At 51.1% G+C, this 27,414-nt stretch overlaps 2 protein-coding genes across 2 annotated transcripts in view; one reads left to right on the forward strand and one right to left on the reverse strand.

Moving 5' to 3' along the window:
* Positions 1-1,574: 1,574 nt before the first annotated feature.
* On the reverse strand, positions 1,575-26,762 carry LOC125448513 (interferon-inducible GTPase 5-like). The gene is made up of 3 exons (XM_059641288.1): positions 26,589-26,762; positions 3,364-4,087; positions 1,575-1,733 (listed from the first exon to the last, which is right to left on the reverse strand). Exons 1-2 carry the CDS (start codon positions 26,760-26,762, stop codon positions 3,392-3,394), a joined length of 870 nt encoding a protein of 289 aa, XP_059497271.1. The 3' UTR covers positions 1,575-1,733; positions 3,364-3,391.
* The window catches only part of fpr1 (formyl peptide receptor 1), an 88,303-nt gene continuing 86,980 nt past the window's right edge, over positions 26,092-27,414 (forward strand). The window contains 1 exon segment of the mRNA XM_059641235.1: positions 26,092-26,584. The gene's annotated coding sequence lies outside the window, so the exon portion shown is untranslated.

The raw sequence follows: 27,414 nt of genomic DNA on the forward strand, positions 1-27,414 counted from the left end.
CTGAAACTGGAGTGCAGTGGAGTAGAGTGAAATTACTGCGAGTTTGGTGAATAAGAGGTGCTGGTGAGGAAGACAGGGAGGCGTTCCCTTCTGTTTGTCAGCCTTCAGGAGACCAGGAGATGAAAATCTGCATAAGGGGGTTGAATGTGAACAAAAAAAATCGGAGTGCAACATCAGACGAGACCCATAAGTTCATTGTTTGGTCAGAAATTTCAGTGAAAGCATGTCTTTCAACAGCTCAAAATTAGAAAAAACATATTTTTGGAAGAAGGATTTGCATAGATTTAAGTAAGAAACAAGCTGTTTTCTGAGTATTTGGGAAGTGGTTAAAGTCCATTCTATTCTTCAAACTTAAAATAATATAGGGACTACAATATATAGAAAAGGAAAAAAAAAACAACAAAAAAAGCTTAAATAGTTAATAAACAAAACACATTAAGGATAGCAAGACAGGTGATGTGTCATGCCTGCAGCAAATGGGACCTTCTGGGTGCCAGTGAGATCCCAGGTCAAACTGACCTTCTATAAGTGTTTACAGCTGGAACAGCTTCGTCTCAGCACTTATGAGCTGAAGATTGGGGGGGTCTTGTTGCAGAATCCCTACCTCGGAGCCAGGAGGCCCAAGTTCAAGTCCTACCAGACGTGTGTGATATCATTTCTGAACAGGTTGACTAGAGAAAATACATACTTTTCATTAAAAAAAAAGACTTAACTAAAGACATGAGCAACACATCAAGGGTGAGGGGGCAAGGTTTCCCGGGTGTACCAGAAAGACAAACAGTTTACCAGGCTATTATCAGGATTGGATGAATTAGCCAAGAGAGGTTGGACAAAGCTGGGGCGTTGGATGCTGAAGGGTAACCTGATAGAAGTATATAAGATTAAGAGAGGTATGGCTAGGCCAGTCAGTCAGCGTCATTTTTTTCCCCCAGGGTGGATATTTCAAATACTAGGGGACATGGGTTTCAGATGAGAGGCGGCATTGAAAACAAAAGTTTGCAAGTTAAGTTACAGCTGTACAGAACTTTGGTTGGGCCACATTTGGAATATTGTGTGCATTTCTGGTTGCCACTACCAAAAGGACATGGATGCTTTGAAGACAAGTTTACCGGGATGTTGCCTGGTCTCGAAGGTTTTGGTTATGAGGAGAGGTTGGTCTAATTTGCTTCTGCTCCTAATTCATACACACGTGTGTGTACCCAGGAATTGAAATATCTTTGCGATATACCCAATAATTGTCACATACCCAGGTTCATATTACTTTGGATTTTGTAATACACCTGGGAATTGAAAGATATTCTGGGCATGTAACATACCTGAGATTTGACCTGCATTTAGCTTTTTGGTGGTTTCTGCCCTACCTTAAGCCATTCTGCACACATTCAATGTAGAACATACTTGGCTTTACTACTTTTCGCTGCCTCCAGATGCCTCAAAGTACGTCAGAGCCAATGTAATGCTTCCTTGAAGTGTAGTCACTGTTTGTAACATAGGAAACGTGGCAGGCAGGCAATAAAGAGATAAGGATTTTTATTTTACATGGAGCCAGGTTTCTGAAGGACTTATACAGCGAGGCGAGGCAGCGAGGCCCAACTGTAATTGGAGCTGGGTGACAGAGAAGTAGGAGTCCAGCTGTTTGGAATTCTCTTCCTGGAGTAAGAGGCTGTTTCTGTCCAGCAAGAATTGTACCTGAACCTATCTGCCATAAGAGTAGAAGGCACGAGGCAATGTAGCTGTAAACAAAAGGAGAAAGATTGGGTATATCTTTCACCAAAGCACATGATAGAGAATGATGGACTTAGTTTTAAATGCAATGTTGAAAAAAAACAGACAATTTGCAAACTCCCACAAACACCAATGTGGTGACGACACAGGACGGGGATAATACTTCTTTAATTCATTCACAGGTTGAGGGAGTCAGCATTTATTACCTATCCCTACTTGCTCAGAGGATAGTTAAGAGTCAACCACATTGATGTGGGTCTGAATTCACATGTAGCCCAGGCCAGGTAAGGATGGCAGTTTCCTTCCTGAAAGGATATTGAAGAACCAGACGGGGTTTCCCCCCGACAAGGGTCATCATTAGACCCTCAATTCCAGCTTCGTTTTTTTATTAGATTCAAATTGCACCATCAGCCATGGTGTGATTTGAATGAACATTAGCTGACTTACTGGATTAATACCATTTAGCTATTTCCTGCCCTATAAACATCTACCCAAGACATCTCCCTTCAATCTCCTCCTGCAGGTTGTGAGATCTTTGACAGTCTGGGTGTAGAGCCTGCAGTGCGGCACTTTCTCTCTGAACTGCTGATGCTGAAGTAAGAGATAACACAGCGTGGAGCTGGAGGAACACAGCAGGCCAGGCAGCAACAGATGAGCAGATGGTGTTGCCTAGCCTGCTGTGTTCCTTCAGCTCCATGCTGCGTTATCTCTCTCTTTCTGTCTGGCTGTCTGTCTCTCCGAGGAGAATCCAAGGCTCGGTGTGGCTTATCTACACATGGTCACGAATTCATAGAATCCTTACAGAGTGGAAACAGGCCATTCAGTCCAACAAGTCTACACTGACCCTCTGAACAACATCCCACCCAAACCCATTCCCCTAATCTCCATTGTCTAACCCACATAATCTACACATCCCTGGGCACTAGGAGCAATTTAGCATGGTCAATCCACCTAGTCGGCACATCTTTGGACTGTGGGATAAAACCGGAGCACCCGGAGGAAACCCATGCAGACCCGGGGAGAATGTGCAAACTCCTCACAAACAATTGCCCAAGGCTGGAATCGAACCCCGGTCCCTGGCACTGTCAGGCAGCAGTGCTAACCACTGAGCTACTGTCCCGCTCCCATTCTTGCAGGAGTTTGAGCTGATGCTTCTCAGCTTTTTACAAATTATTTCAATGTCTTACATGAGGGGAGTGGCTAAATTTTGAGAAGATACAAAAGTGCATAGGAATTTACTTTTGCGCTGAAGACACAAGGGCGGATATAGAAAGGTTGAGTAAAATGGGAAAAGGACTGCCAAGTGGAATATAATGTGGGAAGGAAGTGGGGGTTTCTCACAATACAGGAGGAATTAAAAAAAAGCAATGTATTAGTTAAATGGAGAACGATTGCAGAATTCCGGGAGCTGGCGGTGGGGGGGGGGGGGTGGGGGGGGGGTAGGGGGGGGTGGCGGCTGCAGAAGGATCTAGGTATTCCAGCGTATTACTCACAAATGTTGACACATCTCCACCCTCTTGGAGGGGGGAGGCAACAGGTGACAGAAAAGCATTGGACCACTCACTCTCAGCTTTCGAAGGGGTCAGCAGCTTGCGGGGTTGGCATTGAGGCCACACACACACACACACACACACCAACCTTTGGGATGGTCGGTGGGGTGGGGGCATCAGAACCGGCTGTTGAAGGCCTCGATGAAGTCCTGGAAGTCAAACTTGTCGGGCTCCAGGGCTGACAGGAGGAAAACGTGCGGGAAGTGGATGCCGATGGCCTGCAGTTTCTTGCTGAAATGCTTGCGGATTTCCCGCAGCAGGTCGCCCTGGTTGAAGTTGTGCTGCTGCTGGGTTTCGCTGACGTAGACGTCGATCTTGGTGCGGGCAAACAGGAAGCTCTTGGCCATGCGGGCAATCTCCTTGGCCAGGTAGAGGACTTCGTCGTCCATCCGGCCGCTGGAGGTGAGGATGAAGAAGTCGTAGGAGCGCAGGTCCACCTTCTCCACGTAGGCATGCTGCTTGATCTCGCTGGCCTCAATGCCCGGCAGGTCCCACAGGAGGATCCGGTTGTTGCCCGGGTAGATGTAGGATTGTGGCAAACCCTTGCAGCTGGCCCCGGTCGCTCTGGGCTCGGCTCCCTCCTCCTCCTCATTGATGCCCCGCATGGCATCCACCAGGGTAGACTTCCCTGAATTTACCGGGCCAGTCACGGCGACATTGATGTATTGCTTCCTGGTTAATGTCAAGCTCTTTCTCAAGCTAACTTTCCTCCTGGGTGAGCACTGGGTGGGCTCCACTTGCACTGAGCCGAAGTAGTAGGAGATGGAGTTTTTGAGCGAGACGAAGATTTCGTAGAAGAACATCATCATTTCCTGTTGGGGAGGGGGAGATAGTCACAGAATCACTGTTCAGAGCCAGCGAGAAAATTTTTAGAAGGACAGACATACGCTTCAGGTTCTCCCAACCAGCAAAAAGGCACTTTTCTTTCCCCTTGCAAACCTGGCCATAAGCTCCCACCAACAGCACAGGAACAGGAGTAGGCCATTCAGCCCCTTGAGCCTGCTTTCCCCCATTCAGTGAGATCAGAGGTGACCTATGGTCTGACTTCGTATCACTGCATGCACAGCTAAAAAAAAATGCTATTACAACATCCTGGGTCACATGAAAGTTGTAATAACTTGGGAGTGCAGAGTGCCATGCTATTGCTTTGAGGACACTGTGGCCAATGGGAGTATTTAAAGTCCATTCATAAAACCCCAAGTGTGAAGCTAGTCTCACGGACAGTTACCCGTGAAACTCTCCTCCGTTGTCTTTAAAACCCATTTGGGTCAGCAATGCTGTTTGGAGAAGGAAATCTGCAGTCCGTGCCTGGTCTGGCCTACGTGGGACTCCAGGCCCACAGTGATACCACTCTTAATTCCCCTTTGAAACAGCCCTAACGAGTCATTCGGTTCAACGGCAATTGAAGATGGATTACAAATGATGACCTGACAAGCATGGCCCAAGGGAAAATGAATGTAAAAAGAGGTCCATACAATGTAGCCTGGGACCTGTTACTGGATATAGCTGGAGTATTTCTAGCATACTGTCTGCAGTTGATAAACCTACCAAAAAAAAAGGATGCCATTCAGCCCTTTGTACTTTTGCAGCTCTTTAAACGTTCAACTCACTTGGTACATTCCTCCACCCGCCTTTCCATTCTTTCCCAACAGCACCTCAAATTGTTCCCCTTCAAATATTATTCAACTCCCCCAGTTAAGAGCTCCTTCTTCACTGTCCTCATCAAACACTCCCAGGATAGGGACAATACGGGGTTAGATACAGAGTAAAGCTCTCTCTACACTGTCCTCAACAAACACTCCCAGGACAGGGACAATACGGGGTTAGATACAAAGTAAAGCTCTCTCTACACTGTCCTCATCAAACACTCCCAGGACAGGGGCAATACGGGGTTAGATATAGAGTAAAGATCTCTCTACCATGTAACCAACAAACACTCCAGAAGATGTACAGCATGGGGTTAGATATAGAGTAAAGCTCTCTGTGCACTGTTCCCCATCAAATGGTCCCAGGACAGAAACCACACAGAATTAGATACAGAGTAAAGCCACATTGGTTCAGTGTTAATGGGAACTGCGGATGCTGGAGAATCCAAGATAATAAAATGTGAGGCTGGATGAACACAGCAGGCCCAGCAGCATCTCAGGAGCACAAAAGCTGACGTTTCGGGCCTCTCTGAAGGGTCTAGGCCCGAACCGTCAGCTTTTGTGCTCCTGAGATGCTGCTGGGCCTGCTGTGTTCATCCAGCCTCACATTTTATTATCTTGGTTCAGTGTAGGAGTAAGGAACAAGGATTTCTTACTGCAATTATTCAGGTGTTGCTGAGACCACACCTGGAATATTGTGTACAGTTTTGGTCTTAGAACGAAGAACAATACAGCGCAGAACAGGCCCTTCAGCCCTCGATGTTGCGCCAACCTGTGAACTAATCTAAGCCCCTCCCCTACACTATCCCATCATTATCCATATGCTTATCCAAGGACTGGTCTTCTTGTCTCAGGAATGATGTTTTTGCTTTAAGGCAGTACAGAAAACTTTTATCAAACTGATTCCTGGGATGGAAGCACTGATGTACGAGAAAAGGTTGAGTCACCTGGGATTGTATTCACTGGAGCTCAGAAGAATAGTTGAAAGGGGAGGCGGGGGTGGGAATATCACTGAAACCTTTAAAATTCTCACTGGTCTGGACAGGCAAGATACATGAGAGTGTTTTTGATGACAGGGGAGTCCAGAACAAGAGGTGATCGGTTAGGGATAAGGAATTAAGCTTTTATGACAGAAATGAGTAGGAACTTCTTCAACCAGAGAGTGGTGGGCCTCTGGAATTCACGACCACAGAAAGTGGTTGAGGCCAAAACATGAGATAACAAGGTGCGAAGCTGGATGAACACAGCAGGCCAAGCAGCATCAGAGGAGCAGGAAAGCTGGCGTTTCGGGCCTAGGCCAAAACATTATGTGTTTACAAGAAGGAAGTAGGTATAGCCGTTGTGATCAAGAGGATCAAGGAACACTGGGGAAGGTAGGACCAGGGTATTAACCTCAAAAATCAGCCATGTTTATTTAACATAATTGATATTTCTCCTGATGTACTTGTTCCTCCAGTCTGCTTTAAATATAAAATAAATATTAATTGAGGGTAACTAGATAAGTAGATTTTATTTGGAGACCATCAACTATAAATTAAGTATGAATTGGAGAAAATTACATATAAAGTCGCTATTTGTGACATTATTAACTAAGTATTAATTGAATATAATTAGATATGAAGTAAATATTATTTGGAGTTTCATAATATGACAAATTACGATTTGATGTTATTAGATTTACATAGATATTAATTCAAGGTAATTAGGTATGAAGTAGATATAATAGGAATTATTGGTGATGAAAATATTAATTGAAGATAATTAGATATGAAGTGGGCATTAATTCGAGATTATTTTAGAGATGATTACAGATGATGTAATTTGAATTGCTGATTATTAGATATGAAGCAGGTATTAATTATTAGACAGGAAGTAAATATTATAGATAATTAATAATCAAGTAAATATTAATTAAGGATTATTAGATATAAATCAGATATTAATTGGGGATTATTAGACAGGAAGTAAATATTATAGATAATTAATAATCAAGTAAATATTAATTAAGGATTATTAGATATAAATCAGATATTAATTAGGGATTATTAGAGATGTAACAGGTATTAGTTGGAAATAATTAGATTAAAAAGCAGGTATTATTTGCAGATAATTAGACGTTAACTAAATATTAATTAGGGATTATTAGAGATGAAGAAGATATTAATTGAAGATCATTAGAGATGAAGCAGATGTTACTTGGAGATTACTAGAGATGAGATAAATATTAATTGGAGATTATTAAGGATCCTCACGGCTCTGCAGCCTGTTTAATGGGCATTGCCTGATGTCCCAGCCTGGACCGGCTCCAAATCGGAGCTCGGCCTCTTCTGGGCGGCGGGGATCAACCCAATCCGGGCCCATCTCCATGGGAACGGCCCGACCCGGGGTCCTACCTCCATAGCAACGCCGCGCGCTCCCGCCGCCGTTGGCGGGGCAACAAGGAGTAACTGGGGGCGGAGCCCCGTTACCGGGGCGGAGCCGTGACTGTCCCAGCCAATCAGCACTGCCGAAATGATGTCAGCCCATTTGAGTCAGTAATAGGGCTGGGGGAGGGTTTTGGAGGGGCTGATGGTTTTAGAGGAGGGATGGAGGGGCTGAGGGTGAGAGAGGAGGAGGTGGATGGATAGAAGGGCTGAGGGTTCGAGGGAGGGATGGATGGATGGATGGAAGGGCTGATGGTTGGAGTGGGTGGATGGGTGGAAGGGCTGAGGGTTGGGTTGGATGCTTGGAAGGGCTGAGGGTTGGGGTGGAAGGATGGAAGGGCTGAGGGTTGGGGTGGATGGATGGAAGGGCTGAGAGTTGGGGTGGATGGAAGGGATGAGGGTTGGAGGGGGGATGGATGGATGGATGGAAGAGATGAGGGTTGGAGGGGGAATGGATGGAAAAGATGAAGGTTGGAGGGGGGATGGATGGATGGAAGAGATGAGGGTTGGAGGGGGGATGGATGGATGGAAGAGATGAGGGTTGGAGGGGGGATGGATGGATGGAAGAGATGAGGGTTGGAGGGGGGATGGATGGATGGAAGAGATGAGGGTTGGAGGGGGGATGGATGGATGGAAGAGAAGAGGGTTGGAGGGGGGATGGATGGAAGAGATGAGGGTTGGAGGGGGGATGGATGGATGGAAGAGATGAGGGTTGGAGGGGGGATGGATGGATGGAAGAGATGAGGGTTGGAGGGATGGATAGATGGATGGAAGAGATGAGGGTTGGAGGGATGGATGGATGGATGGAAGAGATGAGGGTTGGTGGGATGGATGGATGGATGGAAGAGATGAGGGTTGGAGGGATGGATGGATGGATGGAAGAGATGAGGGTTGGAGGGGGGATGGATGGATGGAAGGGCTGAGGGTTGGAGGGACAGAGGGGCTGAGCATTGGAGGGGGGAGGATGGGTAGAGCGGCTGAGGTTTGGAGGGATTGAGGGGCTGAGGCTTGGAAGGGAGGAGCAGAGGGATGGGTTGGATAGGAGGAGGTGGACAGAGGGCCATGTTAAAATGGGAGTAGTGCAATGGACAGGGCTTTCAGTGATTCAGGGCTTTCTATGACATGCACATGTTAGCGATACCCTGACCTGAGGAAATGAGTATTTAAGGGAGTGCTGCACTGTGGGAGGATCCGAAAAATCATACAGGACAGAAACAAACCCTTCAGTCCAACTAGTCTATGCTGACCATATTGTCAAATCTAAACTAGTCCCACTTGCCTGCTCCTGGCCCATCTCCCTCCAAATCTTTCATATTGATCTAGTTATCCAAATGTCTTTTAAACATTGTGACCGAAGCTGCATTCACCAATTCCTCTGGCAGTTCATTCCTCTCACAAACCACTCTGTGTGTAAAAGAAATTGTTGCCCCCATGTATCTCTTTAGAATATTTCTCCTTGCACCTTAAAAATATGCCCATTTGTTCTGAACTCCTCCACCTTTTGTTAATTACCTTTATCAATGCTCCTCATAATTTTATAAGCCTCTATAGGGTCACCCCTCAACCCGCTATGCTCTAGTAACAAAAGTCCCAACCCATCCAGAGATAGTAAGACGTGCTGATGCTGGGCAATCTGAGATAACAAGGTGTGAACACAGCAGGCCAAGCAGCATCAGAGGAGCAGGAAGGCTGACGTTTCAGGCCTGGACCCTTCTTCAGAGGGGGATTCTGAAATAAATAGGGAGGGGAAGGCAGATGGTAGCTGGATAAAGGAGATGCTAGGTGGAGAGGAGACTGACACGTCAAGGAGGCAGCGTTGGAGCCAGTAAAGGTGAGTGTAGGTGGCGAGTTAGGGTGAGGATATGTCAGCCCAGGAAGGAGGGACAGCTAAAGGAAGTCGGATGAGGCTAGTAGGTAGGAGGTGGGGCTGGGGCTTGAGGTGGGAGGAGTGAGTAGGTTGGCAGGGGGGAAAGATGGACGGGTTAGGGAGGCAGGGACAAGCTGGGCTGATTTAGGGATGCAGTCGGCGGAACTTAAATCCACTGTTCCCGGCAATATCCGGATAAATCTTTTGTGAACCCTCTCCAGCTTAATGATATCCTTCCTATAACTGGGCTATCAGAATTGCACACGGTATTCCAGAAGAGGCCTCACCAACATCCAGTACAACATCAACATGATATCCCAATGACAATACTCAAAGATAACTAAGTGTAGAATGACGGGTCTAGGCCCGAAACGTCAGCTTTTGTGCTCCTGAGATGCTGCTTGGCCTGCTGTGTTCATCCAGCTCCACACTTTGTTATCTTGGATTCTCTGGCATCTGCAGTTCCTATTATCGCCGATACGCAAAGGTCTGAACAATGAAGACACGTGTGCTAAATGCTTTCTTAACTGCCCTGCCTATTGGTGACACCTATTTCAAAGAATTATGTACCTGAACCCCTAGGTCTCACTGTTCGACAACACTACCCAAGGCCTCAAGATTTCCTTGTAATCTCAGATAACCATCTTCACTTGTCCACTGTACCACCAATTTTGGTGTCATACACAAACTTATTGACCGTGCCTCCCTATATTCTCATCCAAATTATTTGTATAAATGACAATCAAGAGTGGACCTGTATAGATCCCTGTGGAACACCGCTGGTCACAGGCCTCCAGTCTGAAAAATAACCCTCCGCTATCACTGATAATAGGAACTGCAGATGCTGGAGAATCTGAGGTAACAAAGTGTGGAGCTGGATGAACACAGCAGGCCAAGCAGCATCTCAGGAGCACAAAAGCTCACGTTCCGGACCTAGACCCTTCATCAGAAAAACAGTGAAGGGTCTAGGCCCGGAATGTCAGCTTTCCTGCTCCTAAGATGCTGTTTGGCCTGCTGTGTTTATCCAGCTCCACACCTTGTTACCTCCACTGTCACTATTTCTCTCCTGCTGTTAAGCCAATTTTATATCCTGATTGGCAAGCCTAAATCTCAAGTGATCTGACTTTACTGATTAATTTACTGTGCAGAACCATAACAAAGACTTCACTGAATTCCAAGGAAATAATGTCTACTGCTCTTCTTGTCTACTTCCTCAAAAAATCTCAATCAAGTTTGTGTGACACGATTTTCCTCACATAAAATCATGCTGACTATCCCATATCATTCCATCTCTCTCCAAATGCATATAAACACTTTCAGAATAACTTCCAATAACTTATCCACGACAGATGGCAGACTCACACATCTACAGTTCCCGGGATTCTCCTGACAGCCTTGCTGAAATAAAGGCACATCTATCAAAGGGAATCGCTAAAATCCATAGAGAAAGTTAAAGCAGCAGACTTAAATCAGAATATATCAGACCTAGTCAATGCGAATTTTGTGAAAGGAAAGTCTTACTCAACTAATTTGAAATTTATTTGATGAAGCATTAAGCAACATAGACAAAGTAAACATTGTGATGTGGTGAACTTGGATTTCCCAAAATTATGTGATTAAATTTCCACATCAAATGTACTGAGGGAGCACCGCGCTGTCGGAGGGTCAGTGCTGAGGGAGCGGGCACTGTCGGAGGGTGAATATTGAGGGAGTCTGCTCTGAGGGAGCTTTAGTCTGTTTCTAATCCTGTGCTGCGCCTTGTGCTGTGAATGTTTGACTGGGACAGCCTAGAGGAAGCTTTAGTCTGTATCTAACCGTCTGCTGACCCTGTTCTGGGAGGGGGACACCTGTCTGATGGGGACAGTGTAGAAGGAACTGACCCTGTAGTGTGAATGTTTGGAAGGGCAGCAATGTAGCTCTCGATGAAACTTGACAATTGGTTTCCCTAATTGTGAGCTGGACGTGCAGTATTACTCTGCAGATTCTCCCATTTAATGAACATCCTACGCCCTGCAGATTACTGCACAGTCCAAATGTGCCCTGGTGCATGTTGAAACAGCAGCCTCCTTCCAGCTCCCAGCTGAATGCCCTTGAATCTCCTTGCAGAGTAACATCAGCTTCACGAGCAAGTAATCGATGGTGCAGAGAAAAAAAATGCTTCCCTTTAAAGTTAATGGAAGCGATGTGTGTATGCAATGCAGTCCTCTCTGGGTCACTTAATAACCAGTAATAATGGCTGTCACGTAATCCTGCAGAGCTCATGTAGATAAGGGATGACCGGATAAGTGCAGAGATCCCAGGAGACTAAGGGGTTGGGGTTCCTGACGTGCAGGAACGTAGGAAATGGGAAGTGAGCAGGCCATTCTGCACCTTTTGCCTGGGCTGTCATGCTCCCAGCTCCTGGATGATCTCCTACCTCAATATCATCTCCTCACTTGCCCCCTCTTCCTCGTTACTTTTAATATTGAGAAACGTTCCCAGCCATCTGTTGAATGGACTCTTTGCTTTGGTCAGAGCATTGAGTATTGGGTTGGGACATCATGCTATAGTTGGACAAGACATCGGTGAGACCACATCTGGAGCACTGAGAGCAATTCTGGTCTCCCTGCTAGAGGAAAGAAGTTATGAAACTGGAAACGGTGCCGAAATAGGTTTACAACGACATTAGTGAGACTAGAGGGTTTGAGTTATAGGGACGTTCTGGATAGGCTGGGACTGAAGAGTAGGAGACTGAGGGCTAACTATATAGAGGTTTATAATATCGCTTGGAGCATGGATAGAGTGAATAGCCAAGGTCTTTCCCCCAGGGTAGGGCAGTCTAAAACTAGAGGGCATAGGTTTAAGGTGAGAGGAGAGACATTTAAAAAGGACCCAAAGAGACGCAGAGGGTGTGTGTGAGTATGGAATGAGCTGCCAGAGGAAGTGGTGGGGGCTGGTACAATTACAGCATTTAAAAGGCGTCTGGGCGGGTATATGAACAGGAAGAGACATGGGCCAAATGCTGGCAAATGGGACTAGGTTAATTTAGGATATCTGGTTAGCATGGACAAGTTGGACTGAAGGGCCTGATTTTGTGCTGTATGACCCTATAGCAGGCCTTCGACTACCAGCTGAGATAGATAATTTCCACGATTCAACCCCCGCCCTTCCCCAATGCAGAAATTACTCCTTATCTCAGCCTGAAATGGTTGACTTCCACTTTATCCTGAGAGAATATTCAGTTTCTATCAAGTCTCACCTCCTCTTAGCCACTGGGATTTATCCTTGCTGCTTTTAACCCTTTTGAGGTCTGGCTGAGTCGTGTAAACGAAACAAACATGGCAATTTACTGAAATGTGATAATCAGCATTACAGAGCAAAATATAATGCAGGGCCCCCGAATGCCCAAAGCTCCTATCGAAGGCAGTAGATTTTAAGGAACAGAACAGAGACAGAGAGAGAAAAACAAAGCGTTGAAAGGTTCAGGGAGGTGATTCCAGAGCTCAGAGCCCTAGGAGCTGAAGACATGGTCCCCAGTGGCAGAACGATGGGGTGCGGGGTATGGCCAGGGGTGGTGCTCGAGAGTCTGGGTTTAGAAGAGGTGACAGAGATAGGGAGGGGGTGTATGGGCTGGGGGAGGAGACAGAGATAGGGAGGGGGTGTATGGGCTGGGGGAGGAGACAGAGATAGGGAGGGGGTGTATGGGCTGGGGGAGGAGACAGATAGGGAGGGGATGTAGAGGCTGTAGGAGGTTACAGAGATAGTGGGGTGTAGGGGCTGGAGGGGTTTACAGAGATAGGGAGGGGTGTAGGGGCTGGAGGAGGTTACAGAGATAGGGAGGGGTGCAGGGGCTGGAGGAGGTTACAGAGATAGGGAGGGGTGCAGGGGCTGTGGGGGGTTACAGAGATAGATTGAAGTAGAAACTGTGGAGAGATTGAAAAATAAGGATGGAATGAAATGTCCTGCCTTGCAGAGTGTAGGTCAGGAGGTAGAGGGGATGGGGTTGAAGGGAATCAGAACATGCCCGGCTTTAGATGCAGTTCATTGAATTTTGGATCTACTTAAGTGATGTGCTCCAGGATAAAATATCGGAGACCAGCCAGGAGTGTGTTGGAAGAGATAATGGGAACTGCAGATGCTGGAGATTCCAAGATAACAAAATGTGAGGCTGGATGAACACAGCAGGCCAAGCAGCATCTCCTGAGATGCTGCTTGGCCTGCTGTGTTCATCCAGCCTCACATTTTATTATCTAGGAGTGTGTTGGAATGTAGCCAAGTCCAGAGTTTAGAAACTGAAGGATCAATAAATAAGCCAAAGCATACACTCCGTTCTATCCTGTGCACCCAAAGCCCTGGTTCCATCAATCCTGGAGACGCTAGGAGCAGGTACACAGTCTGGCACACACCTTGGGAATGGGATGGATGGCAGTGTGGATTCACCTGAACAAACCTGAGACCTCAAGTTTTAAACTGTCAGAAGTAATCACATACACACAAAGAAACACACACATATACATACACACACACATATACACACACTCACAGATTCACATACACATGCATATTTATATACACAATCATTAACACTTGCAAACATTAACACACAGAAATTAATATAAACAGACACGGGCACACACACACTCACACAGAAACATACATACACACAGACGTGTACACATATTAATATGAACAGAGATACATGCACACAGAAATATGTTGCACACACAGTCAAACATAAACAGACAAGACATATTAACACGCACATGCACACAGATACACACAGACACTCACACAGACACACTTACAGGCATACCCACAAAACCATTGACTCATACACACAAGCAGATACTGGAGTGCGCACAGATGCATGCACATACACACACAGACACTGTGGGTTAAGATGAGGGGCCTAAGGCTTGAGAATCAGACTGACATTGTCTCTCGGAATAACAGTTGCCTCCCTCCGTCCCCAAGCCCCCTCCTCCACCGTCACCCCCTTCTCCTCCACCACCACCACCAATAGCAGGAGCTTGCCAGGGGCCCTGAGCTCAGGATTTACATATGGATTTTCCATGTCTAGACTGTGAAAACACAATTGATTTCCTCAGGCAGAACACAAACCCAATACGTCTTCGTGATCGAATTTCTGCCCAGGCCTAGGTCAAAGACAATCAGAATGATGAAACTGGTCTCTGTTGCCTGCCTTCAGTCAGGCTGCACAGATTCCACAGCCAACAGCTTAACTGTTTCCTCACCAGATGCTCAGTATGACCTAGTGGGCTGTGATTTGGTTGGTAGATGTGACACGTTGTTGAATGGCCATGTATTTTCTCATTGATTTGCTTCATGCTGACCTCCCTGTACCACACGATGTCAGCTCCACCTTCGCCCACTCCCCCAACAGAATTCAGCACCAAGTGAGACAGGAGCACCCCTCTGTCCGATGCGGAATGAGCGCTTTATAGGGTCAGTGCTGAGGGAGCGGGCACTGTTGGAGGGTCAGTACTGAGGGACTGGGCACTGTCGGAGGGTCAGTGCTGAGGGAGCGCCGCACTGTCGGAGGGTCAGTGCTGAGGGAGTGCCGCACTGTCGGAGGGTCAGTGCTGAGGGAGCGGGCACTGTCGGAGTGTCAGTGCTGAGGGAGTGGGCACTGTCGGAGGGTCAGTACTGAGGGAGTGGGCACTGTCAGAGGGTCAGTGCTGAGGGAGTAGGCACTGTCGGAGGGTCAGTGCTGAGGGAGTGGGCACTGTCAGAGTGTCAGTGCTGAGGGAGTGGGCACTGTTGGAGGGTCAGTACTGAGGGAGTGGGCACTGTCAGAGGGTCAGTACTGAGGGAGTGGGCACTGTCGGAGGGTCAGTGCTGAGGGAGTGGGCACTGTCGGAGGGTCAGTGCTGAGGGAGTGGGCACTGTCGGAGGGTCAGTGCTGAGGGAGCGCCGCACTGTCGGAGGGTCAGTGCTGAGGGAGCGCTCCACTGTTGGAAGCTCAGCCTCCTGAACAGATCAGTGTGTGAAGATAGTGTAAATGGTGTTGTACAGGTATCATGAGGGAACCAGAGATCTGTGTGAATAATGTGTCTGTGGGGCTTGTGCTCAGCTGTACAGACAACTGACTGATATCTCAAGGGCAGCTCCTGCTTTAGCAGCTTTCCCAGTCTTGAACATTGTTTCATAGCGATGAATGCCGTTTCTCTCAAGCAGCATCTGTTATGAATATGGACTTGTTTAAAAATAGGGGATTGCAGTTTCCTGATAATTTACACCTGTATCGATCATAACAACATCCTTTATTAAATTAGATTGATTTTTTGGCTTTGTCTTTCTGGACTCTGCATGCATTTACACAGTGCCGCAAACTCTCTAATCCACTAATGGACCTGGACTGGGCCAAGAAATGTTTTTATGTTTATTGAATGAGTCACAATGCCTCTCTGGTCTGAAGCATACTCTTTGTTGCTTCCTACAAATCTCTGTGTCCATCTGATTTCGACTTCTACAACGTCTAGCAATTGCCATTGCAGTGATATCCCCTGCTTTCCCTCTCTCCAACATTCCCCGATTCCCATCACTCCACATTTCCCAATTCCCCTCTCTCCAACATCTCCCAATCCTGTTCTCTCCAACATCCACACATATCCCTCTCTCTGACAATCCCTGATTCTCATAGCTCCAACATTTCCCAATTCCCCTCTCTGTAACATTCTCCCAATTCCCATTGGTCATACAATTCCAATTCCCATTACTCCAACATTCCCCAATTCTCATCTCTCCAACATCTCCCAATTCCCATCTCTCCAACATCTCCCAAATCCCAACATTCCCCAATTCCCATCTCTCCAACATTCCTCAATTCCCATCACTTCATCATCTCCCAATTCCCATCACTCCATCCTCCCCCAATTCCCATCACTCCATATCCCCCAATTCCCATCACGCTGTCATCTCCTAATTCCCATCAGTCCACATCTCCCAATTCCCCTCTCTTTAACACCCACTGATTCCCCTCTCTCTGACATCCCCCGTTTCCTATCTCTCCACCATTGGGAGCTGTGCCTTCAGCTTCCCAGGGTCCCTGAGTTCTGGAATTTCCTCCCTCAACCGACCATTAGGATTAGGAACTGATCTCAGCCATTTGGCCCAGGTGGCCTGCTCCACCAGTGCTGATACATTCATGTCTGTACCTGCATTAACCTCGACTCATAAAGCCTCCTATCCCGAGTCCTGAATAGATGACTCAGCTCCTGTTGCTTTCTGTGGGAGACTGTTCCAAGCATGCAGTCTCCTGAGAGAAGAAATTCCTGCTTGTCTCTATATTTAAACAATGGTCCCTTATCTTGAAACTGTGTCCTGACTCCCAGTTCTAGAAATCCTGATGAAGGGAAGCATCCTTTCAACATTCACCCTATTATGATACCTCGTTATCTCGCATGTATCACACATTCTCATGCTTTGAAATTCCAGTGGATACCTGCACAACATTTCCTCATTAAGACAAATGCCTAATTCCCAGGGATCAGCTGAGAGATCCTTGCTTGAACCTGTTTCCAAGGCCATTCTCTCCCTGTTTAAGAGTTTCCTAAATGAAAACCTCCAGCAATTGATTGTAGATTGTACCTTTCATCCGCCTCTTCCTAAATGTCGCTTGACATTTTTGACAGCACCTTCCAAACCCACGACCACCTCCATCTAGAAGGACAGGGGGCAGCAGATACATGGCAACACCAGTCCACTGCAAGTTCCCCTCCACTCCCCATCCTGACTTGGAAATACATTGGCATTCCTTGGCCATCGCTGGGTCAAAATCCTGGAATTCCCTCCTTCAGGATATTGTGGGTCAACCCACAGCACATGGGGACTGCAGCGTCTCAAGAAGGCAGCTCACCCCCACCTTCTCAAGGGGGTGAGGGCGCAACTAGGGATGGAGGCAATAAATGCTGGGCCCAGCCAGCGATGTCAATGAGTAAAAGAATTCTGTTCCCACACTTTCAGACCTTCTGCTCTGAGATGCCTCTCCTCCTCTCACACGTTTTATCTGTGCCAGTCACTCGTCAATGCATCAACCAATGCTGTATTACATAGTGCCCCCTGACTGAAGTGGCATCCCCTTCTGACTTAACCCATGCTTGAACCCTGCCAACTTGACCAGAAGTCATTGCAGTCGGAGGAACTCACCGATTTGAAAATACTCACTGAAACCTAGGATGCAAGCCTTGCCCCTGTCCTGAGAGATTTTATCTTTGTCTCCATCGCCACATTGATCTGATCAGTTCGGACAAGGTTGAACTTGGCAAAAAAACAACATTGAAATGAGAGATGTGAGCGGTAATACCTAAAGGGGGCTGAATGGCCTCCTCTTGTTCCCATGTAACAGGCTAAGGTGCGGGGGGGGGGGGGGGCGCTAAATGTGTCTTTGCATGTTCTTATGTCATAGAGACCTAGAGCTGTACAGAATAGATACAGGTCCTTTGGCCCAACTTGTCCTGCTCACCCAATATCCCAAATGAATCTTGTCCCATTTGCCAGCTTTTGGCCCATATCCCCCTAAACTCTTCCTTTTCATGTCCCCACCCAGATGCCTTTTTAAATGCTGTAACTGCACCAGCCCCCACCACTTCCTCTGGCAGCTCATTCCATACACGCACCACCCTCTGTGTGAAAAAGTTGTCCCTCAGGTCCCTTTTAAATCTTTCCCCTCTCACCTTTAACCTATGCCCCTCTAGTTTTGGACTCCCCCACTCTGGAGAAAGGGCCTTGTCTATTTACCATGTCCACGTCCCTCATGATTTTATAAACCTCTATGCGGTCACCCCCTCAGTCTTCAACGCTCCGGGTAAAATAGCCCCAGCTTTTTCAGCCTCTCCCCATAGCTCAAACCCTCCAAGCCCAGCGACATTCTGGCCTCCTCTACATCGGTGAGACCAGGCGGAGACTTGGAGACCGTTCTGTAGAGCATCTGAGCTCTGTTCGCGACAAATGACAGGTCGCCAACCATTTTAACTCCCCCCACCACTCCCTGGGCGAAATGTCCATCCTCGGTCTCCTCCAGTGCCACAATGACACCACCTGGAAACTGGAGGAGCAGCACCTCATATTCAGCCTCAGAAACCTACAACCCAGTGGTCTCAATGTGGACTTGACTGGAACGACACCAAGATCCTGGGACAGGCTAGGCAGAGACAAGCGCGAGAATTCCTGGAGGCATGGCACTCAACGAAGCATTAACAAACACATTGAACTCGATCCTATAAACATTCCACTGCGGAGGAAACCCGGAGGTGAGGCAATCCGTCGCAACGGACCCCAGCGTTTAAAAGCCAGGCAGGAAAACACACCGATGTTTCATCAGAGGCTGCGCTGAGGATGTTACTGAGCACGGTAACGAAACGTCTGCAGAACAACTAACCAGCTCGGCGAGCCAACCAACCTCAACACCCACATCCCAAGCTACAAATCTTCTCCAAAACCGTAGGACTTTACAAGCTTCAAAATCTCCCCACCCCAAGCCTCATCCCATGTCCAATCCTCCCTCTCATCCCTGCCTCCTTGGCCTGACCCCTCCCACCTATCTGCCTCTCTCACCTCACTGGTCAATCCTCCCGCCACTTACCTGCACTCACCTATCACCAGCCCAGCTCCCTACCCCCAGACCCACCCTCCCCTTGACCTGAAACACCCTGTTCATCTTCTCTCCCTTCTATTCGCCCTTCCCACCACTCCCTGCCTGTGCTCACCTATCATTTGTCCCACCCACCTTCCCCAGCCCCACCCCTCCTCCTTCTATTTATTCCCCAGCTCCCTTCCGTCTCCCCATTTCTGAAGAAGGCTCCCGGCCCGAAACGTCAGCTTTCCTGCTCCCCTGAAGCTGCCTGGCCTGCTGTGTTCCTCCAGCTCCACACTGTGTTAGACTGACTCCAGCATCAGCAGTTCTTATTGTTTCTGTGAACATCCTTGTAAATCTTTTCTGAACCCTTTCAGTATCATGACATCCTTCCTATAGGAGGGAGAGCTGAAATGAACAGTTTTCCAGTAACCAATGTCCAGAATGTACAGCCAGAACATGACCTCTCAACTCCTATACTCAATGCACTGACCAATAAAGGCAGGCATACCAAATGCTTTCGCTTTTAAGGAACTGTGAACCTGTACTCCAAGCTGATAGGCTTGGGCTGAATGGACTCATGGATCCTACGATTAAAAGTTATGCAAAGAGTATTCAATTGCATCTTGAGGATAAATGTGGTTTACTGAGAGGAGTGTGGAGCGATGGGCTCTAATGGAGGGGGTGGTTAGGGGATTGAGGGAAATGGGTTTGAATTGGAGGGTGAGGGGATGAGAGGGGGAAGGTTGAGGGTGAGGGGGGTGGGGTTAACGGAGGGTGAGGTTGCAGTCTGAGCGTTTGTACGGTTCTGAGCGAGCCCCTGTTCCTTTCCACTGCCTCCCCCCGCCTCCACCACGGGCAAATCTGCTCAGCATAATCCTGTTTGTAATTTGCAACAGGAGCACCACAGGCAGAGTGGTACTGACAGGGTTAATATTCACGCACACACCCCACCCCTCGATAGCAATCCCCCGGGCAGGCAGTGAGTGGGTAGGGGGTGGGGGGCTGTGGGTTCTTGGTGTAGCGGGCTGAGGTGTGGGGAATAGCCCATGTCATCTGTTTTCATTCCGCTCTCTCTCTCTCTCTCTCTCTCTCTCTCGCTGTCTGCTCCAATTGAAGTTCACATTCAGGAGCGATCTGTCTGTCAGGCAGACTCTGAAGGGAGACTGGGTGCTGGGTCACACGAACGTTCACTGTTTCACCACAGTCTGAGCTGGAAAAACAGCTGTAAGGGAGGGAGGAAGGGAGCGCTAAAATGCATGTGGGTTGTTCAAACCCACCCCAATGCCCCACCCCAACACCCTCTTTGAGCCTGTTCCACAGGAGTAGGAGGAGGGCATTCATCCCTCTTCTCGAGCCTGCTCTACAGGAACAAGAGGGCATTTAGAAACCCCCCTCGTTAAGATGTTACACAGGGACAGGAGGCCATTCAGCCCCCTCCCTGAACCTGTTAAACAGAAGCAGGAGGGCATTTAGAGCCCCCATCTCACCCTCGAACCTATTACACAGGAACAGAGGCCATTCAGCCCACTCCTTGAGTCTGTTATACTGGAATAGGAGGAGGCCATTCAGCCCCTGCTCCTCCAGCCTAGTGCACAGGAACAGGAGGCCATTCATCCCCCTTCCTCGAGGCTGTGACACTGAAACAGCAGGCCGAGGCCATTCATCCCCTCGAGGCTGACCCACCCTCCAAGCAGACTGTCGGGGGGGGGGCCCTGTGTCTGAAGGGGAACAGATGAACACGGCTCCGTCTCACACTGCCGAGCGTGGGATCTTGCTGTGCATCAGTTGGCTGTGCCAGAGTTACGACGGCGACCAACCTCCCAGAGCGCATGCTTCGTCAGCTGAGGAGCGAGCCGTGCGACGGCAGCCAGCGCTAGAGAAATGCAAGTTAGTGTGGGCATAGGCATCAGCCAAAGGAGGCCAAGAGATGCGAGCTTTTGGGGGGGGGCGGGGGCTAAGGCAGAGTGTGGGGCAAGTTTCTGGAACCCGATTTGGACTCAGGCGGGATCTGTGTTTGCAGGGCACCGGTACCTGGTGAGTGAGATTGGCACAGCCTGGATGTGATGCCAATATTCTGACAGTCTTGGCCTTGATCCCACAAGGAATTCCATCGAGTGCCGGCTTGGTTACACCCGAAAGCGTGCTAGAGCTGGCATTAATTTTCGAAGAAGGGTCTAGGCCCAAAACGTCAGCCTTCCTGCTCCTCTGATCTGAATCTCAGATACTCCAGCATCTACAGTTCCGACTATCTCTTAATTATCGGAATGTACGTTTGTGTGGTGGTTTGGTGGTTGTGGGGGGTGGGGGGTGGGGGGGGCGCGCGCTGCTGGGTGTTCGGGAGTGGGGTGACGGATTTCAGATGTCATTCATTACCGTGGAATGTTTGAGGAACAGCAAAAGGGAGGCACGTTGGCTCAGCGGTTAGCACTGGTGCCTCACAGCGTCAGGGACCCGGGTTCGATCCCACCCTTGGGCGACTGTCTGTGTGGAGTTTGCACACTTTCCCCGTGTCTGCGTGGGTTTGCTCCGGTTTCTCTCACAGTCCAAAGGTGTGCAGGGTAAGTGGATTGGCTGTGCTAAATTGTCCCATAGTGTTCAGGGATGTGTAGCTTAGGTGGGCTATATGGGGGACGGGTCTGGGTGGGATGTTTCAAGGGTCGGTGTGGACTTGCTGGGCCGAATGACCTGTTTCGACAGCACAGGGATTCTATGATGATGTGCAGGCTAGGGTAGATTGGTCATGCTAAATTACCCTGTAGTGTCCAGAGATTAGCACGCTAGGTGGGTTAACCCCGGAAAAGGCAGGGTTAGAGAGATTGGGTGGTGGGAGTGGCTCTGGGTGGCATGGTCTTCAGAGGGTCAGTGTGGACTCGAGGGGTCGAATGGCCTGCTTCCTCATTGGAGAGACTTTATGGTTTTAACAGGTTACTGGGCCCTGTTACTGGGCATTCCTTGCAATTAAAACACCTCTTTGCCCAGACGCTGCCAATTATCTTCAGATAATTACAGTAAACTTCAAATGAAAGAAAGAATTACAGATGTTGGAGATCAGAAAGAAAAACAGAGGCTGATGGTAATCCTCAACAGATCTGAAGAGTTATAAAAGAGGGGCACTTGACCCAAAACATAACCAGATTTCTCTCCACTGATGCTCCAGACCTGCTGAGCATTTTTCCAGCAAATTCTGTGTTTGTTTGCAGACTCCACCCTGCTCTTCCACCCACGCCCCCAACTGGACACTACACTTTTGATCGACTCACCGTCTGCAGGGGCAGGAGTAACAGGTCACTGGATCATCACAGGTTGGAGAGAATGGGGAACAGACCAGAGGGTCAGTGCTGAGGCAGCAGGCACTGTCGGAGGGTCAGTGCTGAGGGAGTGCCGCACTGTCGGAGGGTCAGTGCTGAGGCAGCAGGCACTGTCGGGGTGTCAGTGCTGAGGGAGTGCCGCACTGTCGGAGGGTCAGTGCTGAGGAAGTGGGCACTGTTGGAGGGTCAGTGCTGAGAGAGCGCCGCGCTGTCGGAGGGTCAATGCTGAGGGAGTGGGCACTGTGGGAGGGTTAGTGCTGAGGGAGAGGCGCACTGTCAGAGGGTCAGTGCTGAGGGAGTGGGCACTGTCGGAGGGTCAGTGCTGAGGGAGTGGGCACTGTCGGAGGGTCAGTGCTGAGGGAGCGTGCACTGTTGGAGGGTCAGTGCTGAGGGAGCGCCGCACTATCAGAGGGTCAGTGCTGAGGGAGCGCCGCACTGTCGGAGGGTCAGTGCTGAGGGAGCGCTGCACTGTCAGAGGGTCAGTGCTGAGGGAGCGCTGCACTGTCAGAGGGTCAGTGCTGAGGGAGCGCAGCACTGTCAGAGGGTCAGTGCTGAGGGAGCGCAGCACTGTTGGGGTGTCAGTGCTGACGGAGTGCCGCACTGTCGGAGGGTCAGTGCTGAGGGAGTGGGCACTGTCAGAGGGTCAGTGCTGAGGGAGTGGGCACTGTCGGAGGGTCAGTGCTGAGGGAGCGCCACACTGTTGGGGTGTCAGTGCTGACGGAGTGCCGCACTGTCGGAGGGTCAGTGCTGAGGGAGTGGGCACTGTCAGAGGGTCAGTGCTGAGGGAGTGGGCACTGTCGGAGGGTCAGTGCTGAGGGAGCGCCACACTGTCGGGGTGTCAGTGCTGAGGGAGTGCCGCACTGTCGGAGGGTCAGTGCTGAGGAAGTGGGCACTGTTGGAGGGTCAGTGCTGAGAGAGCGCCGCGCTGTCGGAGTGTCAATGCTGAGGGAGTGGGCACTGTCGGAGGGTCAGTGCTGAGAGAGCGGGCACTGTCAGAGGGTCAGTGCTGAGGGAGCGAGCACTGTCGGAGGGTCAGTGCTGAGGGAGTGGGCACTGTCGGGGTGTCAGTGCTGAGGGAGTGCCGCACTGTCGGGGTGTCAGTGCTGAGGGAGTGCCGCACTGTCGGAGGGTCAGTGCTGAGGGAGAGGGCACTGTCGGAGGGTCAGTGCTGAGGGAGTGCCGCACTGTCGGGGTGTCAGTGCTGAGGGAGCGCCGCACTGTCGGGTGTCAGTGCTGAGGGAGTGCCGCACTGTCGGAGGGTCAGTGCTGAGGGAGTGGGCACTGTCGGAGGGTCAGTGCTGAGGGAGTGCCGCACTGTCGGGATGTCAGTGCTGAGGGAGTGCCGCACTGTCGGAGGGTCAGTGCTGAGGAAGTGGGCACTGTTGGAGGGTCAGTGCTGAGAGAGCGCCGCGCTGTCGGAGGGTCAGTGCTGAGGGAGTGGGCACTGTCGGAGGGTCAATGCTGAGGGAATGGGCACTGTTGGAGGGTCAGTGCTGAGGGAGCGCCACACTGTTGGAGGGTCAGCGCTGAGGGAGCGCCGCACTGTCGGAGGGTCAGTGCTGAGGGAGTGGGCACTGTCGGAGGGTCAGTGCTGAGGGAGTGGGCACTGTCAGAGGGTCAGTGCTGAGGGAGCGCCGCACTGTCGGAGGGTCAGTGCTGAGGGAGCGCCGCACTGTTGGAGGGTCAGTGCTGAGGGAGAGGCGCACTATCGGAGGGTCAGTGCTCAGGGAGCGCCGCACTGTCGGGGTGTCAGTGCTGAGGGAATGGGCACTGTTGGAGGGTCAGTGCTGAGAGAGCGCCGCGCTGTCGGAGGGTCAATGCTGAGGGAGTGGGCACTGTCGGAGGGTCAATGCTGAGGGAGTGGGCACTGTTGGAGGGTCAGTGCTGAGGGAGCGCCACACTGTTGGAGGGTCAGCGCTGAGGGAGCGCCGCACTGTCGGAGGGTCAGTGCTGAGGGAGTGGGCACTGTCGGAGGGTCAGTGCTGAGGGAGTGGGCTCTGTCAGAGGGTCAGTGCTGAGGGAGCGCCGCACTGTCGGAGGGTCAGTGCTGAGGGAGTGGGCACTGTTGGAGGGTCAGTGCTGAGAGAGCGCCGCGCTGTCGGAGGGTCAATGCTGAGGGAGTGGGCACTGTCGGAGGGTCAATGCTGAGGGAGTGGGCACTGTTGGAGGGTCAGTGCTGAGGGAGCGCCACACTGTTGGAGGGTCAGCGCTGAGGGAGCGTCGCACTGTCGGAGGGTCAGTGCTGAGGGAGTGGGCACTGTCGGAGGGTCAGTGCTGAGGGAGTGGGCTCTGTCAGAGGGTCAGTGCTGAGGGAGCGCCGCACTGTCGGAGGGTCAGTGCTGAGGGAGCGCCGCACTGTCGGAGGGTCAGTGCTGAGGGAGCGCCGCACTGTTGGAGGGTCAGTGCTGAGGGAGAGGCGCACTATCGGAGGGTCAGTGCTCAGGGAGTGCCGCACTGTCGGAGGGTCAGTGCTCAGGGAGCGCTGCACTATCGGGGTGTCAGTGCTGAGGGAATGGGCACTGTTGGAGGGTCAGTGCTGAGAGAGCGCCGCGCTGTCGGAGAATCAGTGCTGAGGGAGTGGGCACTGTCGGAGAATCAGTGCTGAGGGAGCGCCGCACTGTCGGAGGGTCAGTGCTGAGGGAGTGCTGCCCTGTTGGAGGGTCAGTGCTGAGGGAGCGGGCACTGTCGGAGGGTCAGTGCTGGGGGAGTGCCGCACTGTCGGAGGGTCAGTGCTGAGGGAGCGGGCACTGTCGGAGGGTCAGTGCTGAGGGAGCGGGCACTGTCGGAGGGTCAGTGCTGAGGGAGCGGGCACTGTCGGAGGGTCAGTGCTGAGGGAGTGGGCACTGTCGGAGGGTCAGTGCTGAGGGAGTGGGCACTGTCGGAGGGTCAGTGCTGAGGGAGCGGGCACTGTCGGAGGGTCAGTGCTGAGGGAGCGCCGCACTGTCGGAGGGTCAGTGCTGAGGGAGCGGGCACTGTCGGAGGGTCAGTGCTGAGGGAGCGGGCACTGTCGGAGGGTCAGTGCTGAGGGAGCGGGCACTGTCGGAGGGTCAGTGCTGAGGGAGTGCTGCCCTGTTGGAGGGTCAGTGCTGAGGGAGCGGGCACTGTCGGAGGGTCAGTGCTGGGGGAGTGCCGCACTGTCGGAGGGTCAGTGCTGGGGGAGTGCCGCACTGTCGGAGGGTCAGTGCTGAGGGAGCGGGCACTGTCGGAGGGTCAGTGCTGAGGGAGCGGGCACTGTCGGAGGGTCAGTGCTGAGGGAGCGGGCACTGTCGGAGGGTCAGTGCTGAGGGAGTGGGCACTGTCAGAGGGTCAGCGCTGAGGGAGTGGGCACTGTCAGAGGGTCAGCGCTGAGGGAGTGGGCACTGTCGGAGGGTCAGTGCTGAGGGAGTGGGCACTGTCAGAGGGTCAGTGCTGAGTGAGCGGTCACTGTCGGAGGGTCAGTGCTGAGGGAGTGGGCACTGTCGGAGGGCCAGTGCTGAGGGAGCGGGCCCTGTCGGAGGGTCAGTGCTGAGGGAGCGGGCACTGTCAGAGGGTCAGTGCTGAGGGAGCGGGCCCTGTCGGAGGGTCAGTGCTGAGGGAGCGGGCACTGTCGGAGGGTCAGTGCTGATGAATTTTGTGTTTTGAGGCTGTGAGTTGTTCTTGTGATGTGGGGACTCTCTGGCTGTAATGGAACTGGGAGCCGATTCAGATGGAACTTCAGAAAAATGGGGGTATCTGGGAGAAAGAGGAGGAACCTATTAGTTGCAGGAGCCTTGGGGGTTGGCGGCGCCAAAGACCTGGGTGGGGGCTGATCTTTCAGACACCTTGTGCTTGTGTGTGTATGTCAGGCTGGTCATATTCCTGCGCAGTGTGGTGTGTAACGTCACTGAGATTCTGAGGCAGGATGAGGGTGGTACAGATCAAACTGAGAAGCAGTTTGCAGCGTGTGGGAGGGGACGTCAAACGCACATCTGAGTATTCCTGACCTCGGATGAACCCGTAGCACGCAGGACTCTGATTTTTTTTCCTCCTCCCTCCCTCCCTCTCTCCCTCTCTCTCGCTTCCTCGTCTGGAATTATGTTCCGATCCTGTTGTGTCGCTCCCACACTCTCTCCGTCCCCACCCTGCCTTCGCTCGAGCTGCCCCTACGTGAAAAGCTGAGCCTGCCCTCCTCCCTCTCCCTCGTTCTCTATGTTACCCGCCTGAAGACACCAACTACCCAGGTGCCGACCCCAACCCCCAACACCGTCTCGACCATCGCCAACCTCAAACAGATGCCAGGCAGCTCCCACATGCCCAGGCTCCCTGTTCACACAGCGAGAGAGAGAGAGAGAGCGTGAAGGAGACAGACACGGAGAGAGAGAGGGAGAGAGACGTCCCGATGGAGAACGTGGAGGGAATCGAATGGTGTCCATTGTTGCCACGGGGAGCCGCGGCTACTGAGATGGGATGGAGGGAAGCTGCGGAGAGAGAGAGAGAAAACGAGAGGTCGGTTGATCGATCAATCACAAGGTACCGTGGCTCTGCGACAACGGGCAACAATGAGGCGTGACGGGGCGCGGAAGGGCGGTGGGAGGGGTTGGGGGGGCATCGTACATCTTTGCCAGTGCCTGCCAGCTTCCCAACCCCGCTGCAGCGCGGTTCCCGCGCGCTCGGTTCGCCAGTCGCCTCTCGGTCGCCAGGCAGCCATTTTGCGCACAGTGCGATGGCGCGCTCAGCCGCGGCCCATCTTCCTCACGTGTTGGTAGGTACAATGAGTCAGTGGAGTTAACCACCATCCCCCTCCCCCCAACCCCTCCCTATTCTATCCTCGCCACCCCTCTCCCGACTTCCGCCAACCAATCCCGGCTACATTTCCATAATGTGTCTTCCAACTCCTCGGGTCCACATGACAAAGGAGTGGTGTATTCATCAAGGAAAAGAACTGGGATGTCTCATTCTGCGGCGCTCCCTCAGCACTGACCCTCCGACAGTGCCCGCTCCCTCAGCACTGACTCTCCGACAGTGCCCGCTCCCTCAGCACTGACTCTCCGACAGTGCCCACTCCCTCAGCACTGACTCTCCGACAGTGCCCACACCCTCAGCACTGACCCTCCAACAGTGCCCGCTCCCTCAGCACTGACTCTCCGACAGTGCCCACTCCCTCAGCACTGACCCTCCGACAGTGCCCACTCCCTCAGCACTGACCCTGCGACAGTGCCCACTCCCTCAGCACTGACTCTCCGACAGTGCCCACTCCCTCAGCACTGACTCTCCGACAGTGCCCGCTCCCTCAGCACTGACCCTCCGACAGTGCCCACTCCCTCAGCACTGACCCTCCGACAGTGCCCATTCCCTCAGCA

This window comes from Stegostoma tigrinum, chromosome 41 (genome assembly GCF_030684315.1).
Source record: "Stegostoma tigrinum isolate sSteTig4 chromosome 41, sSteTig4.hap1, whole genome shotgun sequence".
NCBI classification, from domain to species: Eukaryota; Metazoa; Chordata; class Chondrichthyes; order Orectolobiformes; family Stegostomatidae; genus Stegostoma; species Stegostoma tigrinum.